Below are 19491 nucleotides of genomic sequence, written 5' to 3' on the forward strand. Positions count from 1 at the left end.
ACACAGAGGGGCTGGAAATGACTCCATGTTAGAATAACGGACATAGGTCTGAAGGAAGAAAGGAAGTGTGCCTGAAATTTCAGAGGAAGGATATATTTACATGTGCAAAATACCATAGGAGTCGAAAGAAAGTTTCCAGCGTGCGAGAGTGGTGACCTGGGGGTCTGACAGATTCTTCCCCAGGCTTCCACCAGCATCATCCATGCCTTGCTTCTGTCTGGCTTTTCCCAGGACTTTGGCTTCTCTTCTCTGTCATCCTCTTTCCTAGCACCCTAGCATCTGTATGCCTGTGCATTTACATGGCACCCGGCATCTTGGTTGGGAGGATGTACTCTCCCACCTTGTCCCTGGGCTGAGGTCCATTTCAGGTTCTTGGCATCGTGCCGCTCCATCCCTCTCTGTGCCTACTCAAACCTGCTCATTTGCTTGTGGGTCTGTTCCTGGTTTGATGAAACCTCTTGTTTTCTCCCCTTGTGTTTTCTTTTCTGCCTGTGTCTGGGGCTGAGACAGTGACTGCAACCTGTGCTGCTTACGTATGCCCTCTGCGTCAGTCCCTTCTCCACGTTGCCACCGTGTTCTGGGCCCTGAGCTTGTCACAATGCCTGATCTTCTAGAATCTCTCCTGATCTCGGCTCCTGGGTTGCTGCTCATGTCTTGACGTCCAGCACCTCCTTGCCCTTCCATCTGGGCTCATCTCTCTGAACTTAACCTTCATTTCTCCTTGCCTGGGGTCCATCACCGTGCCATTTCCCATCATGGCTCTGGGCCCTCGTGCCCATTCCTGTCCTGCCATTGTCTGCTCCCAATATGACAAGTGTGATTATCAAAAGGCCTATTTTCCAGAGATTTTATAAGACAACCTGCAATTTCCTATCCTTCGATGGGAGAAAGCCTGGTAGTTCGGGAACTAAAGAGAAAAATGTGAATTATTCAGGGGATGCACTTCTTCTTCTCTGGTTCTGCTGGAAGCTGACATCATTAATAAGAAAAGTAAATAATCCTGGAGGTTACAGCAAAATAAAATTTGAACTAAATATGAAAAAGGAACGTTTTACACTCAATCAGCCCTTTGCTGTTTGTGTTAGTTTCTTATTGCTGTTGTCACAAATTAGGCAGACTTAGTGGCTAAAAACAACACAGGTTTATAACCTTGCAGTGGTGGAGATGAGAAGTCGGAAATGGCTCTTCCAGGGCTACAGGGAGGTATTGGTTGGGCTGCATTCAGTCTGGAGGTTCTAGAGGAAAATTCACTCCCTTACCTTCTGGAAGCTGCCTGCATTCTTTGGCTCATGGCTCCTTCCTCCATCATTAAGCCGTCAGTTAATGTCACTCTGTCAGGATATGGACATTTTAGGGAGCCATTATCCTGTGTAACCCACTTTTCATGGTTAATTTGGAGAGCTCTGCTCCCGCCAGAATACTCCTTTATGTGCTGTTTTGTACCCCTTCTCATTTATCCATCATGATAATGTCATAAAGGGGGCACCAATATCAAATCCATCGTAGGTATGAAGAAATCAAAGCTAAGAGAAATGAAATCACAACCCAAGGCTGCACATATTGGGCATTTGCTTGCATTTGTCTTATCATTTCCTATCCTGTCTTTCCCTACCTCCAGCTCTGCCCTCTCTCTGAAGTACCTAGCCTCATGGGAGCTCACCTGTGACCCCTGAGGGACCAGCCACATCCAGGAGAGAGTCTGCCTGGGCTTAGGGAACAATGGTGGCCCAGGAGTTTTATATCAGATTGGTTTGTTTGTTTATTTATCAGCACATTTTTTCCCTGGATTTTTAAAAAAAATTTTTTTAATGTTTATTTTTGAGACAGAGAGAGACAGAGCATGAATGGGGGGAGGGTCAGAGAGAGAGGGAGACACGGAATCTGAAATAGGCTCCAGGCTCTGAGCTGTCAGCACAGAGCCTGATGCGGGGCTCGAACTCACGGACTGTGAGATCATGACCTGAGCCGAAGTTGGACACTTAACCGACTGAGCCACCCAGGGGCCCCTCCCTGGATGTTTATATACTTCTTTATCCTTAGCATCCAATATTTTTATGAAGTAAAATGTGTACCTCAATTGTTGTGATCTTCATAAATTCTATCAAGTAGATAATAGGCCATTTCAGTCTGAAGATTTAGGTCTTATTTTCACCCAGGAAAGTGAGCTGATAGATGTTGGGGTATGATTTGATTTCCGTTCCCTCAGCTTCTGTCTTCAGGAGTACCAGTTATTCACCTGGTGCTTCCTGGTCTGGTGTCTGTTTTCTTTGTCAGTTTGCCTTCCTCCTGTCCTTTTATCTGTGCCTTTTTTTGTGATCCGCCTGTCCAACCCCCCTCCCCCCATCACTGTTTTTATACACTGTTGATTCTACTGTTCACTTCCTGTGCCCTTGTGAATCCTGCAAATGGCATTGTTTGTTTCCCATAATTCTTTTGAGGTTGATTTTCTTTCTTTGTACTTTTCCTTCTCCACTCACCTCTTGAGTCATGGTCTGTAGAGTTCATGTGCCGGCCTTGCTCTCGGTGTCTCCCTTCTTATCCCCCCACATTTCTTCACTGTTCAAAACATTGGAGGTCGGAGGAAAAGCTCTGTGTCTGATGAGCTGTCTTGTCGGGACCTATGCATTTTTGCTTGTTCCCCCTCACACAACATCCCTTTGTTTACCCTGTCTGTGCCTTTTTATTTTATTTTATTTTATTTTTTTGTCCTCAGCTAAGAAATTGGTGGCAAATAGATGGATCTTGGCTATGCCCGTTACCCACCCTCTTCCACATTTGGAAATGAGGGGGTGAAGGGTGGGGAGTAGTCACCCCTCATCTGAACAACACATGGTATCTGTAGGCCATGCTCTGCCGCCAGGTGGCCTGCTTTCAGATCCCAGCTCTGCCACTTGCAAGCTGTGCCAGCCCAGGCAGGTAGGTGCTTCTCTGAGCCTCAGTTTCCTCTCATAAACAGTGGAGGTAATAGGTCATGATCTCACGAGCCCTGTGTCCGGCTCTGTGCTGACAGCTCAGAGCCTGGAGCCTGCCTCAGATTCTCCGTCTCCCTCTGCCCCTCTCCTGCTTGTGCATTGTCCTTCTCAAATATAAATAAACGTTAAAAAATTTTTTTTAAAAAAGAAAAGAAGAGATCAAAGTGTTAATGATGATATAAGTCAGTTAGATTAGAAAATACCCAGAGCCTTGTCACTCCCTTTCCAGGTCTGAAGGGCCTGCTCAGTAGTGAGAAAAATGGGCTAAATTTTTTGGCGACTCATCTCTTCTGAGGCCTTTCCCTGGGTTCAGCCAACGTTTCCTCAAATGAGGACACATTCCTGGCATTTGCCAGAATGCCCTCTACTTCCTCCCTGCACTGTTTTGGGAGAGGGAATTGTGTCTGGTGTCTGGTCAGTTCTCATGGTGTGAGCAGGTTGTTCCAACTCTTGCAAAAGCGTGTCAGAGCATGCGGCAGGAGGTGGGCAGACTCAGCCCTGATGAGTGCTCCCTTCGGTGGATGCCTTGTATCGTTCTTATTCGGCCATGTTGCTTACTTTCTGGAATGGGAGGGGGTTATGGCTGCCCCTCACACTGCCATGCTTTTACAAAAAACCCACTTATTTTATTACTTTCAAGTATAAAAGCCATATTTGAGGCAGAAAGTCCAGAGAATGCCAAAAGGTAAAAAAGAAGAAAACCATCACCTGCAGTCTCCCTGTCCAGCCTGGAGCTGGTCAGATCGAGGCCTTGGTTTCTCTGTGTTTCTTGGCTTTTTGCTCACTGCCCTCCCCTGCCATCTCATTCCCTTGGGACAGCTGAGCACAGTAGCTCTACCCTCTCTCATATCCCAGTCCTGACATCACTGATGGGTCCGTGGATGGATGGAAGCAGGTCACACGTATGCTGGAAGCATTTACTTTGGACAGGAAGTGAAGATCGCTTCATGGAAGTTTCCGGGCATGGAAGATGCCATAAGTCCTAAGGTTTTCTGAAATCCAACTAGACAATTAAAGCACTCAATTTTACTTTGGGAAAAGAAAATTAAATAAAGGCAGTGAGGATGGGGTCTTGGTGAAAAGACGCTTGACCTGAAGCTGGAAAAGCTGGCTAAGGGACTTGCTGGCTCTGCCTGTTTACTCGGCCACACAGACATTTGGATTCTGCTAAGAAGAGCAGAAGTAATACACATGTCACACAAGGTTGGGAGGATTAAGAAGGAGATTCAGGGTCTGGCTCATAGTAGATGCTTAATAAATATTCACACAAGCTGCCTCCTCATGCACGAGCCTTACCAGTTATCTTAACTTTCTGCTGTTGAAGGGTCTCATTCAAACTCAAAATATCACACCTGAGATGTAGCATGGTGCAGACAGAAATGCTTGTGCATCCATCTTGATTCTAGAAACGGTTACCAAGTCTGGAGGTCGGGCACAGTGCTGTAGATGCAAGGGGCAAAGTCATGCCCTTGGGGAGCTCATAGTCTAGTCTCCAGTGGGAAACGTGTGTAGGCAAAAATGCATGGAAGGTTTGCACCATACAAAAGACAGTGACTAGCTTCCAGAAGGTGGTATGACAGGGGAACTTGCTAGAGATGGTGATGGGCTGAGCATAGGTTTTTAAGGGTGAGGGAGTGTCCCCAGGCAGACAGAAGGTTCCAGGCAGGGGAAACAGCAAATGCCAAGGAGGAGACGTGCCAGGAAGCCCCCGTCCACACCATGCCTGGGGACACAGATAGCCTGTGTGTGGTTATCAGGGCACCAGCCATGGAGCTGGGGGCCAGGCTGTTTGTCACTTGAGGGCCTATATTTTCAGGAACCTACCTGAATCTGTCTTTGGGGGAACCCTGTGGGCTCTGCTTAAGAGATGAAGGAAAATGGGAGGAAGGCAGGCAAGTGCCAACCTTAGACGCAGGCCAAGCAAGGAACCAAGGTGTTGAGAGAAGGCCTGTGCCCTGTATTGCCATTAGGCACCTGCATTCTTGAATCGGCTCCCTAACGAAGTTTATACCTGCATTAGATCACTTGTAAAAGCCAGCCACGGAGACCCCTCCTTATGGAAAGCCTTGGCCCCAGGGGTGTGGGGACAGTTGGGGCTTCCCAGCCGGAGGTCACCTGGTGCCCTGTGATGATATGGTTTCTGCTCTCCCCCCCTCCCTACCTCTGTCCTGCAGCAATGGAATGGCAGGGACACGGCCCTCATGGTCACCCGGGTGGTCAACCACAGACGCTTCTCAGCCACGGTCAGTGTGGCGGACACTGCCCAGCGGAGCGTGAGCAAGTACCGCTGTGTGATCCGTTCTGACGGCGGCTCTGGTGTGTCCAACTACGCTGAGCTGATTGTGAAAGGTGAGTGCCCCCAGCGCGTGCTTCTCCTGCAGGCCTGATCTCAGGGGCTGCTGTGGCCCCATCCTCAGAGGGTGCAAGGAACTGAGGTGCCTGTTCTCATCTCCTGCTGCTCCTTCCTGTTATTTGAAGGACACAAGATTTCCAGTCCCCCATTCCCACACTCTGCAAAGAAAGAAGTGAAGTTACTGTAAAATCATGGAATTTTGCATTATTCTTCCGAGTTGAGCCTTACTCATAAGGTCCACTTGTGCAAGCCTGTGGGTCTGTAACATGGAAGACATCTCCAAATTTGGCTTTATTTTGCATTTAAAGTTAGAATGAGCCAATGTCCTTGTGTTTTGGTTGTGTTCTGTTGCCGTGTTCAGAGAATAGAATTATTTCTGAGGGATTGTTTATTGAAAATTCGATGTAATGACAATATTTCAGAAGGACTTCTGAAATAACCCCCACCCTACTGGCCTTGATTCAATTCTTTTCAATTTTCTTGTTCTTGTTCACCTTGAGGTATTGTTGACATGCTTTACATTAAAATATGCACATTGCTTCCTTTTCTGCTTCCTCCGAGGAGCCGGATATCACATTTATTTTTGAAAGCCTATATAATCTTTGTTTTAATGCTTAATGGTTGTATACTATTTCATCAAGTGAATCATCCCATTTCTTAAAACCTCCCTATTTGTAGTCATTTAGGTAATTCCAGGTGTTTTCGTTTTTGTTTTATCTTGTCTTTGTGCATCAATTAACACCTCAATGGAGTTCTTCCAAAAGAGAACATTTTTATTCCATTGAACCAGATTATTTCCTTGGATAAATGCCCTAGGGGTAGAGTTGGTAGGGCCAAAGAATATGAGCATCTTTATGGATTTTTCTTTGTGTCGTAATACTGCTTTTGCAAAAAGTGGTTTGACAGTTTACCCTGGAAAAAAGTAGCATATGGATGTACTCATTTTCCAGCATTATGTTCACCGATTAAAATTTTAATATAGCATAACTTACTGAATGAAATAATGAACCTATTCATCTTCTGCTAGCTGTAGAATGATACCCAGGGTGTATGAAAGTGAAAACCTGGATCGACTCCCTAGAAGTCTCCTGAGTTGGTTTTCTGGGACAAAGTATGGGTTCGGGTGAGGGCCTTGACCTCTATTTGCTGGACCCCACGTAACCGATAGCCTTGCCTGAACCTAGATTGGGGGTTATAGTCTGAGAGTTTCTCTCCTGGGCTGTCCTGACTCTAGATGGATATTCACACAGCTGACCGATTGTTATCATTCAGGTCTTAGCTTGAACATCCTCATGCCATCTTCTCTGAGAGAATGTCCCCAGCCCTTGTGCTGCTGGGTGCTCTCTATCGTGTCACCTTGTGTACGTGTGATTAAGTACTTATCACACTTGAAAATTTTATTTTTCCTTTATTCATGTTCTTGGTAGTTCTCCATCTTGCCCTTTAGAAGACGAGCTCTGTGAGAATCGAGGCATTTTTCATTTTGTTCATGGTTCATGAGGTCCCCAGACTTAGCCACGGGCATGGCCCAAGTGCTGAGTTTGCCCAAATACAAAACTGCCAGCGTTCAACTGTTTTGACCTGCGCGGTTGGTCATTTCGAAAGGCTCAACCTTAAAATACTTATTGAATGATGGATGCGTAAATGAGTTATTGGCCTCAGCAGGAACTCATTTCATCTCCATAATGCCATGTACACTTAAGCTGAAGATCAACAAATTAGGCAGTCATGAACAGAACAATCAACAGAGGGAAAAATCATCTTAAAATCATTGACATTGAGTGCCATTAATACATAAAAGAAAGCATCATTTCAATCACATTAGGCTCATATGTCTGCTGTTTTGGTAACATAAGATTGATTTTGGTAACACAGTGGCCTCTGCAGGCCTTTCAGGCACTAGGTGAATATGTAATTTCCTGAGCCGCCCCCTGCAGAAGTTCATTATATCCCTCCTGTGGCAGCCTCCTGCTCTGCGGTGGGGACCCACCAGAGAACAGACTGTGTTTGCTCATGCTTTCTCTCCACGGCCTTGCCCACACCTTGCAGGTGCCTGGCACCAGGCCGGTAAGGAGGTAACAGGATGAGTGAGTGGGGCAGCTAGTGTAGCACTCTGATCTTTTTGCACAATTGGAATCAGAAAATGCTTGGTTTATTCTTCCTTTCCGTCCCAGTTGTGGAGGAGGAGATGTGGGTTACCAAGTCCCAAAGCCTTTGGGACTGAGGATGGCATCTCCATGGGGAAGCATCATTGCCTTGGTTTGAAAGGGTGGTCAGGGTTCATTGGGACAGTGATTGATCCTTTGTGGGCTGTGCATGGGCTGGGGTTAGGGCTTCTGTGGGAACAGTGCACTGGCCACGTTTCTCACTATGATCCGGGAGCCCTGCTGCCCCCAGTGCCTTCACCTACAGCGCTCGCTGTTCTCTTTTCAGGGACGTGCTGGGTGTCCTCCTTCAGAGGTCTCCTTCACAGTGCGCCTTCTCTGCAACCTGCTCCCCTCTTACTACATCTTGAGAAAGGCTTTTATGGCAGGTGCCTGGGTGTTTCAGTCAGTTGAGTGTCTGACTCTTGATCTTGGCTCGAGTCATGATCTCACAGTTCCTGAGTTCGAGCCCCACATCGGGCTCTGAGCTGACAGCACGGAGCCTGCTTGGGATTCTGTCTCTCCTTCTCTCTCCCCTTCCCCTAATAGCACAAGTGATCTCATGTGCACGTGCTCGCTCTCGCTCTCTCTCTCTCAAACTTTTGAAAAACAAAGAAAACCTTTTGGGATAGCACTTGTTTGTAGCAACCATTATTTTTCCTTTTTTTAGTTGGTGGCAAGCTAGAAGCTGAGCCCCTTGAATGTAGAAGTCATTTCACATACGTGATCTCATTTAGTCCTAACTATGGCACCATACCTTAGTTTTATTTTAATTCATTTTACAGCGGGGAGAACAACCACAGCCAGGTTGAGAGACTGTCCTAAGGGGCAGAGCTGGGGTTCCGCTGGGTGTTGGCTCATGCTATTTCAGCCGTCTTTGGACGGCCTCAGGGTTGTGACCTTGTTGGCACCTGGTGTCATGATGTCAAAAACAGTGTTGAAGGCAACCAGACTGCATGCAAACTCATGACAAGAGTCTCTGGAGCTGCTGTTAACTTGGCCTTTTAACTCCTGCTTTCTCCATCACTGCTCCCCTCCTCTCTGGAGTGGAGTACTTACTACCTTCCAGATTCCAGGGGAAATGGATTTAATTCTTTTTACCCACACACTCCTAAATAGCTAACGGTTGCCAAGCCAAGTAAAATGAAAAGCAGGGGACACCCAGAAGCAGCAGTGATGTCTGGCCAGGAACCCATGTGAAGGCAGCATCTGGGGGAAAGTGTCCTGTGACTCACTGGCCTCTTGGAGCCCCTGGCCATGACTGAGCAGGATGGCTAGATACTTTAGTACTGAAATATTTACACTTAAAGAAATATTTGCACTTAAAAAAAAAGTAGGGGCACCTGGGTGGCTCGGTCGGTTACGTGTTCGACTTCGGCTCCGGTCACGATCTCGCGGTTTGTGGGTTTGAGCCCCGTGTTGGGCTCTGTGCTGACAGCTCAGAGCCTGGAGCCTCCTTCGGATTCTGTGTGTTCCCCTCTCTCTCTGCCCCTCCCCTACTCACACTCTGTGTCTCTCTCCTTCAGAAATAAATAAACGTTAAAAAAAAAAAAAGGAATAAACATAAATCTTCTTTCAGGAAATGGAGAAAATTTGAGAAGATGAAAGTATTTTCAAGGGCTAAGTCTTGTCTTAGGGGATGGCGCTCCCCAAATGTAACTTCCTGTTCCTGGTTTACACATCACACAGATGGTGTGTGCTGAGGGGGAGGCAGCTGACCCCTGCCATGCCACGTGTCCTAGAAGGAAAATCAGCCCTGGGCACATTTTCCCCCAGGTTTTCTTCATTTTATTCCAATTCAGACACAGGAAAGTGCCCTGATGCATGGGTTCAAATCCAGGCCTATCTTGTCCCAGCGCTATGACCTTGAACATCAGCCTCTTCCAATAAAGCTGGCTCATCTGGGAATAGAGATGTAGGATTACCTACCTCAGAGTGGTGTGTGTCCAGCCAGAGGATTCAATGAGACAATGGATGTAGAAGTTCTTAGAACAGTGCCTGGCTTGTTGCCCTTAGAAGTGTTTGTTAAATAAACAGTCGTGGTTCGTGTGATTTCCCAGGTAAGAGAGTAAGAGATGGTGAAGGACTGGGTGGGTGTGTGGGGATAGGACGCATGACCCAGTGGTGGTTTGATTGCTATCTCTGTGGCCTTGGAGAAGTCATGTAAGGCCTCCTCTGCAAAGGGAGACTGGTGGTCTCTCCCCATAGAGTCATGTGCTGATCATGGGGAAAGGGAGGGAGGAGATATAAAAGTGGGTGCTGACATGTGGGCTTGTTTGGGTTGACAAGTTTGGGTCATGGATCATGGGGTTTGGGTCATGGGGTCCATGTTAGGTCAGATGCCCCAGGTCCCCTCCTGTGTCCACCACTGGTGAGCTAGGCATCTTGGGAGAAAGGAAAAGTAGCTGGTCCTTCTTGCGCTCAACCATCTGACCACATGGCAGCACTCGTTCAGAACTCAGGCCATCCTGCATTTGGGAGGTCACAGGGTCCCTCGGTGCCCAAGGGTGCCCAGAGATGGGTGGAGCGCCCTCTGACAGTGTCCATAGCAGGTGTGTGCACCGTGCCAAGTAATGTCTCTGTCTAAATAGGTGTGTTTATGGCTGGCTGGCTTGTGCTTCATTTGCTATCCCAGGATTGTGAGCATCAGCGCTTCAGAAGATACCACCTAATTTGAGTGTAGGTAATATCAAATTCTCAGGGCAACACAGATCAAAATGAAAGCAAATTGGAATTACTTAATAATGAAGAGCTGTTTATTGAATTGTGATAATGTACCTGGGTATACATTAGATTACTCTATAATTGAGGTTTTGCACAATTGATAGTCCAGTCCCTCAACCTGCCTGTTCCGGACCAGTGCTCACAAATGCACTATTCTCTTCCCATTTCTGGATTTCCTCCTATCTTAGATTCCAAGATGTTTTTGCTTATCCCAAGGACATAGGTGTCTTCAGTCCACATTATGCAGGTATGCGACTGATGAAAATTTGCTAAGATAAAAATTTGTTGCTGGCAGTGATTTTTGAATCTGTTTTCCAACTCCATATAACAGAAGTAGAAGTCTGATACCAGCACTGAGTGCCTGATGTTCTGTTTTAAATACTCATGTGACTTCCTACCAGGGCAGCTTGATGGGATCAAGAGTAGGGATTTTGGATGTGAACACACCTGAGCTTCAATTTCAGTCCTGCCCCCTCCTCCCCCCCGTCTGGGTGACTCCGGGCAAATTATGTGTTCCCCCTAGGCCTCAGGTTCCTCATCTGTTCAATGGGATGAATGTATCTAATTGGATCCATTATGAGAGGGAGACAATACATGTATAGATCCTAGTACAAAGTGGATACCCACACAGTTATATCTGTAACCATCAGTAATCATATTTTACTATTATTTAAAAAGTTTTTTACTGCTTATTTTTGAGAGAGAGAGTACACAAGCAGGGGAGGGACAGAGAGTGAGCGAGAGAGACACAGAATCTAAAGTAGGCTCCAGGCTCCGCGCTGTTGACTCAGAGCCCAGCGTGGGGCTCAAACCCATGAACCATGAGATCATAGCCTGAGCCAAAGTTGGACACTTAACTGACTGAGCCATCCAGACGCTCCTATATTTTACTGTTGTTTTAAGGGATATTACTCGAGTACGTTGTCCATTTTTCCTTGTCCTACTTAAAGGAACAATAACCTGTAAGATAGAAATTTAAGATCTCTCTTGGAAATACGATGGAGATCACCAAAGGCAGCCTGTTATTCAAAGTCAGTTGCAGAAATGCTTTATTGGGTTGCACTGTCTTTTTTCCTAACATTTTGTTGGAGTATTTAAAGATCTCATGGAGTTGCATCAGGTCGGCCACACGGAGCCTGCGGTGGCAGCAGCGGTGAGTGTGGCCCCTTGGTTCTGGAGCACATGCTGCGTGGTTGACCACTGCCACTCACGTGGCCCATTTTGCTGACATCACTAGTCTGGTTTCTGTAGGCATTTGAGTTTACAGCCTCTGGTTTAGAGACTGCATGGCTGGAGTGGCAGACTTGGTCCTGCATTCATTTGTTTGAGAGCTGAATGAGCCCCAGCTCTGGGTCAGATGGTGTGGTAGGCCCGTGGTTTATTGGGAAGATTATGCAAGCCTATAATGCACGGCCATTTAGTTTGTGCTCAGCATCTACTGTCCTGTGTTACTAATCCTACTAATGACCCTATTCTGTAGGTGCTGTTAGCATCTCCCTTTTACAAATGAGGGCACAGAGGCTCAGAGGGGTTCAGTAGCTCTCCCAAGGTCACACAGCTTGTGCGTGATGGAGCCAGGATTTAAAGCCAGGCCTGCTGGTGCCTCAGACTGCGTTCTTTCTTGTATACATTTCTTAACAAAATTCAATATAGTAGCCCTGTAATTGGTGTAAGCTGAGGAAATCGTGGGTGGGACAGTTGATACAGTTTGAAAAAGCCCTAGAAGGTTTCTTCAAGTGCTCCCCTCTGAGCTGGCTCCTTGGCCTGGCAGGCTCTTGAGCAGAGACAGCCTGGGCCACTTTTCAGACATGAGTGGGTGACATGTTTGAGGTTGCAGATATAGGCTGGGGGATATATTCGGAGTCTTTGTGCCAGACAGAATTGAAGCTTTATTCCATAGGAGTCCGGGGGCTCTGATGGAACCCCCGCCCGTGCTCCGTGGACAGTAGTGCGCACACACTCGTGAAGCTGGGCCTCTGTATCCATCTGTTCTCCTCTTGCCTGGTCCCTTCCCATGGCCCCGTGCAAAGCCCTGGTCAGGCAGGTGGCTTTGGTAAAAGGCACAGCCTATTTGGAGGAGTGAAGATCAGGGGCATTCAGGACTGGGATCCCTAGAAGCAGACTCAGCAGGGATCTGAATGCAAGAGGTTTGTTTGGGATGTCAGGAGGTGAGGTGAAGAGGACAGGCATTTCCAAGCAGGTGACCATGTAGAGCTCATTCCTATTGGGGAAGCCTAGGATTCAGCATAGACTCCTACGATGTGAGAGAGTTGGGATATTTGTACCCTACCTCCCACCAGTCACTGGTCGAGGGCTGTTCCTGGGGTATTCATATCCTGGTACTTCAGACTTGTTGCACAGGACAGGAGGGGCCTCGGGGGCTTTGGAGAAAGCCCACAGCCATTTAGATTCAGATAGGACAGTTGGAAGTTGGCCCCCACTCACTGACAAAGTAAGGCCTGAGAGAGGGAAGCGTGGGATCCAACAGTTTCTGCTACCCAGACCCTGCAGCTTCTGCAGGCTTCCAAAGTGACCGAAGCTGTTGGCCTGTGCCTGGTCAGTGACCGCAGCTGTGAAGGGCCGCTGCATCATGCTAGGAGAAGAGGCAGAGCCAGTAACCACTCTGAGCATGTAGCTTGGGCAGCCACAGGAGCTCTTCCAAGGCCGATAATCAGAACTGGACTTGGGAGCATCCGTTCCTGTTCTCTGCCAGCCCTCAGAGGCCAGGGGGACCTGGGGGTGGGGGTGGGGGCACCGTTTTGCTCAGCAGTCAGAGAGTGGGCTTGAGGTAGAAGATCCTGGGCTGGAATCTGGCCTCTGCCCTGTAAACAACTCCCTAGGTCTACCTAGAACCCTGCCACACTCTCCTACCTCTGCTGTGGACACCTGAGTTCGGGTTGGTACACCTGTCCTATACAGAGCAGGATAGTCTATATTTTCAGCTTCGTAGGCCATACAGGTTCTGTTGCAGCCATTAAACTCTGCTGCTGTGGCAAAAGCAGCCATGGGAAATATGTTAATGAATGAATGTGGCTGTGTGCCAATAAAACTTTACTTATGAAAACACGCAGCGGTCTGAATTTGGCTCCCAGGTCAGTTTGCCAGTTGGTACACAGGACCAAGCTCGGGGTCCCCCTCTTTCAGTTGGATGACTGTATCAGCTCTTTCCCTGTTCCACCCTTGTGCCACCTGAGGTCTAGTCTCCATGCAGCAGCCTGAGTGATAGTTTGAAAACAAATTAAATTGTGGCATTTGCTTGCTCAAAACCCTCCAGTAGTTCCTGTCATACTCAGAATAGAATCTAAGCTTCTTAACATGGCTTCTAGATCTGGCCCCTCTGTCTCTCTGATTCCTGATCCCCCACCTCCCATATTTGTCCTTTTATTCTCTTCTCTAGCCACACTGGCCCATTTCCTCTTCCTTGAACCACACCGTGATAGTTCTGACCCTAGGACCTTTGTACTTCCTGTTTGTTCCCTCTTGACTTAAAATGCTTTTCTTCCAAAGAATTATGTGGCTCATTTGTTTAATTCCCTCTGGTCTCTGGTCAGACATCAGTGTCTCAGAGAGCCTCCCTACCCTGAGTACCTTATCTAAAATAGCACCCTTCCCTACCTCCTGTAAAGCTGTATCATTGTTCCAGTCTGGGGTTTTCTTCCCAGCTCGTATCAGGGTTTGCCATTGTCATTTACATCTCCGTATTACATAATCTCCTGAAGGCAGAAGCTCTGTAGGTTTTGCTTCCTGCTGCGTCCAGGATACCTGGTGTGTAGAAGGGGCTCGAACTTGCTATATCCGTCATCATCCTCAGTGCTCCCTACACAAGCCTGCAGTAGCATTGCAGGTGACTCCTCACCCCTTCCTGCTCCAAGGTTCTGTTGTTGTTGGAACCTTGGGCTTCCCTCCTGTCTCTGGATAGGTTCCGTCCCCTTCACGGGTACCACTTTTTATCTTTTCCTTTAAGTCTTGTTTTCCTTTCCTTCATTCTTTCCTTCATGGCTGTGGAAGCTTTAAACTTTACAGTTCCCTGCAGTACTGCTGTGGCCTTTGTCCTGCTCTGTTACAGTCTGGGGTCTCAGTTGACCTGCCATGGCCATGCTACTTATCCAGTCTGCCATGGGGCCATTCTGATGGTCATTTAAAAGAGACCTCTGGGTTGTCTTTTAGTGCCGGTCAAGGGAAGGCTGGTCTCAGGGTGAGCCCTCCCCCTTCCCCGCCGAGTCCTGCCCACTCGAGTGTACCTGCTTCAGCCCGTGTCTCCAAGTTTAACACCTTTTCATGTCAGTCTTGGCCCATCTCCACCCCCGATCCCCTGTCTGACCTTGGCTTTCCAGAAAGATGCTATGCAAAGAAACTTGAGCACCTCCATCTTCTCTGCAGCTGTCATTCTCAGCAGGAAAATATCCTGATGCTCGGGTTCTTAGTTTCATCTTTCTTTAGTCATAACTTTTATTACTGGGTTGCTTTGTTTGTTAGTTTGTTTGCCATGGCTACTCTTGGCAAGAACACCTAGATTGCAAATCAGAGGTCTTGGGTTCAAATCTTGGAGTAACTATGTGAATTAGGAGTGTCACCTCTTGACTCCCTAATTCTAAAACGGAACAATTGTTCCAACCCCCCTAGACTTGAGAAAGGGGTCAAGGGTATGTTCATCCTGTGTCAACAAAGTGCTGCCCGTATGTTCATGCTTGTCTTCATCAATTGCCGTCAGCCCTGCATTTGTCAACTGCCCAGCCTTAGCCCCAACTCCCTCCTTCTTGCATAACGTCACTGCTAGCTCTTCATGGGAAGGGAAAAATGACAGATGGGAAGAAAGTGGGAAACTTAACTTGAGCATATGTGTGTAGGGGGGAGGCGAACCGGGAGAAATCTATGTATATTGTATTCTATATGGGCACAAAGACCAGCTTATTTTTAAGAAAGCGTAAATGTGGATAAATAAAACCTGACAAGTATTGGTTTCCTTGAATTATTTTGACTACTTTATCAGCTGCATGCTGATGTGTTGCGTTAACACTTTTAACGCTTTTGGAAATTAAATCAAATGGCAATTGCATTAAATCCTCATTCACTTGGAACATTATCCTCCTGTGTTCAAATGGAAGAATTATCTGGGGTGTGGAATGAGTTGTAAGGTCTGTCATTAGCTAACATTTGTGGACCATTTATTGCCTGCCAGACCCTGCCCTGGGTCTTCCACGTGAGGTTCTGTTGAGTCCTCACCTGCTCCCATGTTTCAGATGGGAAGGCTGAAGCCTGATTCCCCAGCCTACTTAGAGTCTCACTGCCTAAAATCTGTCCTCTTCCTACCGTAATTGAGACTTTTTTTCTGGCTCTCCTAATGCTAATTTTCCATAATGTTCTATTCTGTGGCAGATACTCATGGCATATTGCTTCTGAGAACCCAAGTTTCAGGCCCAGTTAAACTCGATTAAATCATGGGCTCCAGATTCAGAAGGGATGCTGCAGGTCACGTTCTCTGTCCCTGCCCTGGAACCGAATTCCCCTCTGAACTGCTATGCATGGCCTCCATCCATGCCCCCTACACTTAGGGTTATTCTGTCCCCCCGGGGACATTTGGCAGTGTCTGAAGACCTTTTTAATGGTCATACCTGGGAGGGTGTGGAGGCCAAAGATGCCGTAAATGGCCTACAATGTACAGAACAGCCTCCACAGCAAACAGTTAGCCAGCCCCAAGGACCAGTTGTGAAACCGTGACCCTGACCACTCCCCATGCGATGGTCTTTTTATCCCTGGTGCTCTACACTTCATGTGCAATCCCATGGGCTTCTGGCCAGGGGTGGGGGGATGACATATGGGAGAAAGAAGGCAGAGGTAGTTACATGGCTGTGAAGAAGTGATTCAGCTTGTTTGAGCCCCAGTCTCTGAAGAATTGACATTTGACTTCTGGTTTGCTGCGATGTGCTCTTGTGCCCCCTCCTCCCATTTCTCCCCTAAATACCCATGGGGACCCAGTAAAAGGAAAATGCAGACTAACCACCCGCTGTTGGGAATATGAGAAACTCTGGCTGCCAGGTCAGTAAACTGCTGTGTGCACCAAACACATGAGCCTCCCCTTCCACTGAGTGGAGCTGTGATTCAGAGCAGATGCCTGACCAAGGACTACATTTCCCAACCTGCCTTGTTCTCAGTGGGACCGTGTGATTTGCTCCAGCCAGGGAAGGTGGATACAAGTACATTCAGAGCCACAGTGTTACTCTTCCCTCTTTAGTTGGCCGTATACAGATGACCCCAAGCCCTTAGAAGGTGGAAGAGTCCAAATATCGAATAATTCTGGGTCCCTGAATCACCTTTTGGAGAAAAATTGCCTGCCAGACAGGCCCGTTATTTAAGCAACAATCAATTATTATCATGTTAAGCTTCTGTGCCCTGGGGTCTGTTTGTTATAGCAGCTAGCATTGTACTAATTGATACAAGTTTCATCAAGAAAAGTCATTAGCAGCCTCCCAGGCCTATCGTCTTGAACCAAAGCTTTATAGCCCACTTTTTTTTTAAGTTTATTTGTTTAATTTCAGAGAAGGCACGGGGGGGGGGGGGCAGAGAGGGGGAAAGAGAGAGTCCCAAGCAGGCTCTGCACTGTCAGCACAGAGCCTGATGCGGGGCTCGATCTCATGAACCATGAGATCATGACTCGAGCCGAAATCAAGAGTCGGACACTTAACCAGCTGAGCCATGCAGGTGTCCCTCCAGCCTGCTTCTGAAGAGATGAGATGATACTTCTTCCCTTTCCCACTGCTACTGGGCCCAAAAGTTGGCCTGATGGCTGGACAATTATCCTTTTTTTCATGGGTTGCTTTTTTTAAAGGTTAAAAAAAATGTCTCTCCCCAACCGTTACTTGATGTAGAGCCTACAGATTCCAGAATAACTATGAGGGCAGAAATTGTGTGTTTATGTTAAGGAAGGGGGGGTTGGGCATGGCCTGGGCTGTGGCCTAGGAAGCTCAGGAACAATGAAAGCTCGGGAACAAGTCTGCCACATGTGACAGCTTGGAAACCCCATCCAGAAGGCTGAGTCTTAAGTTAGAAAGGAGCTCAAAGACCAGTGATAGCCCTGTTGGGTAGTATAAGACCCCAGCCATATGTGAGGGAACATGAGAGCACAATGAGGGGACAGGGAGCGGGCTGGGGCTCTGGTCGCATAAGGTAGGCTGTTCCAGTGCGCAGTCTGAGTCAGCCCAGTGTGGCCACGGGAGCTGTCATTGTGCCCAGTCTCCCCCAGCACACCACCTCTCCAGCCACGTCACTTTACCTACCAGTGGAGCCCAGTGATTCCAGTTGGGGGTGGATGGGATGGAGGGTGGGGGAAGAACACAGCACTTTGCACCTCAAAGCAAGCACCACCAGTCGTTTAGAAGTGGTCCTCGCCACGGCAGCATGTTTAAACGTTAAAAAACAAAACAAAACAAAACTGGAGTAATTAGCAAGATGCAGATGCCAAAAAGCAGTATCGTAACAGTTAGGGGGAGTAATCAGTGGGGCTCATTATGCCCACACTGTGTTGTTTGTAGACCACACAGTCCTGTCCCCTGCCCAGGATGTGCTGTCATCCCAATCCAGGGAACTCCAGACCAGTGCTTCCGTGAGGTTTAGTTTAGAAGTAAGGTAGCTTCTGTTTTACCGCTAATTAGCTTCCAATGACTATTTCTCTGTTCCTCAGTTTTCCTCTTTGTCATAAGAGAAGGCTGTGTTATACAGGTGGGCTTCAAATGTATCCCCCCACCCCCACCCTGGAAACAATAGAATGCTTTGCAAAAACGGTGAGAAACAAATGACCTGGCTCTGTAGATGACGGGGCTCTTAGAAGGATAGAAAATTTCTGTTTCCCCACCACCTGGGCAGATGGATTTCTTTGCTTTTTTTTCTTTTTAATTTTTAATGTTTGTTTATTTTTGACAGAGTGCGAGAGAGAGAGGGAGAGAGAGAGCGAGAGAGCACACGCACATGAGTAGGGGAAGGACAGAGAGAGAGGGAGACAGAATCCAAAGCAGGCTCCAGGCTCCAGGCTCCAGGCTCCAGGCTCCAGGCTCCGAGCTGGTAGCATAGAGCCCGATGGCAGGGCTTGAACTCAGGGACCTCGAGATCATGACCTGAGCCGAAGTCGGACGCTCAACCGACTCAGCCAGCCAGGCGCCCCTTCTTTGCTTTTTTAAACGTGTTTGTTTGTTTGTATCGTTGTTTTTTGAAGCATATGATCCTTCTCTTCATACTTTTCTGGGCCCTGGTGGCAGTGGGGCTAGGGTTCGGCCTCTTCTCTTTTAAATGAAGTGTGCTTGTAGCACTTTCTCATTATTACTCCAAGTAGCAGGTCTCTTGTTTACGTATCTAGAGGCAGGTGTGACTCGTAATCCAGTCAGCGGAACTACCCCTTTCTTTCAACTTTTTTTTTTTTTTTTTTTTTTTTATTTTTGGGACAGAGAGAGACAGAACATGAACGGGGGAGGGGCAGAGAGAGAGGGAGACACAGAATCGGAAACAGGCTCCAGGCTCCGAGCCATCAGCCCAGAGCCCGACGCGGGGCTCGAACTCACGGACCGCGAGATCGTGACCTGGCTGAAGTCGGACGCTTAACCGACTGCGCCACCCAGGCGCCCCGGAACTACCCCTTTCTGATGGAACTCAGCTTGGTGGTTTGCAACAGACGCTGACTAGCAGAGCCGCTTGTCCTCTGTTCTCAGGGAGGGACAGTCTCCTGTTGGAGATAATCAGCAGCAGAGTGTGCCCTGCGATCTGCTCTTCTAATCTCTCTCGCGCATGAGAGGGGAACCGCTGGGGCCCCGTGGGACAGGACTGTGATGTTGCTTGCTACCTCTTACGGGCTGTTGAAAGTGCCTTTCCTGAGGGCAGACAGGGAGGCTGCACTTCAGAAGCCAGCAGGGCTTGGTTTGACTCCTGGCTCTGTCTCCTTTTTGCTCCTGAATTAGACCACACAAGAGACGGAGCCTCAGTCTCTCCACCTATAAAAGGGAAAGAAGAATGTTTTTTGCTTTGAGTTTTCTGAGGCTCAGTGAAATAAAACATGGAAGTCAAGAGCGTGGGACTTACTTCATGCCAGCTGGGGAAGTTAAAGACTCAGGCGACAATATTATTTGTTCTCTGCATCATTTACTTTTTTTCTCCTGGAGAGGCAGGAAGGTTACATTTCCCAAACATCCAGGTGGCCAAAGGAATGTGTGCCAAAGTGATGTGTGTCCCTTCTAGGCCAGACCTATACAGAATCTCCCATGTGTTAGCTCCTTGCCCTTTCCCCTCCTGTTGTGACACTGGAGACGGTATGATG

The 19491-nt window shown here is 47.8% G+C and overlaps 1 protein-coding gene across 17 annotated transcripts in view; it reads left to right on the forward strand.

Moving 5' to 3' along the window:
* The window catches only part of PTPRT (protein tyrosine phosphatase receptor type T), a 1067285-nt gene that overhangs the window by 383773 nt on the left and 664021 nt on the right, over positions 1 to 19491 (forward strand). For all 17 annotated transcript variants that reach the window (XM_019458468.2, XM_019458472.2, XM_053890232.1 and 14 more), the window contains one exon: positions 5147 to 5321. In XM_019458468.2, coding sequence (XP_019314013.2) covers positions 5147 to 5321 — 175 coding nt within the window. The remainder of the gene's footprint in view (positions 1 to 5146; positions 5322 to 19491) is intronic.

The sequence above is a fragment of the Panthera pardus genome, unplaced genomic scaffold (genome assembly GCF_024362965.1).
Source record: "Panthera pardus isolate Hobbes unplaced genomic scaffold, ASM2436296v1 HiC_scaffold_25, whole genome shotgun sequence".
Classification (NCBI taxonomy): Eukaryota; Metazoa; Chordata; class Mammalia; order Carnivora; family Felidae; genus Panthera; species Panthera pardus.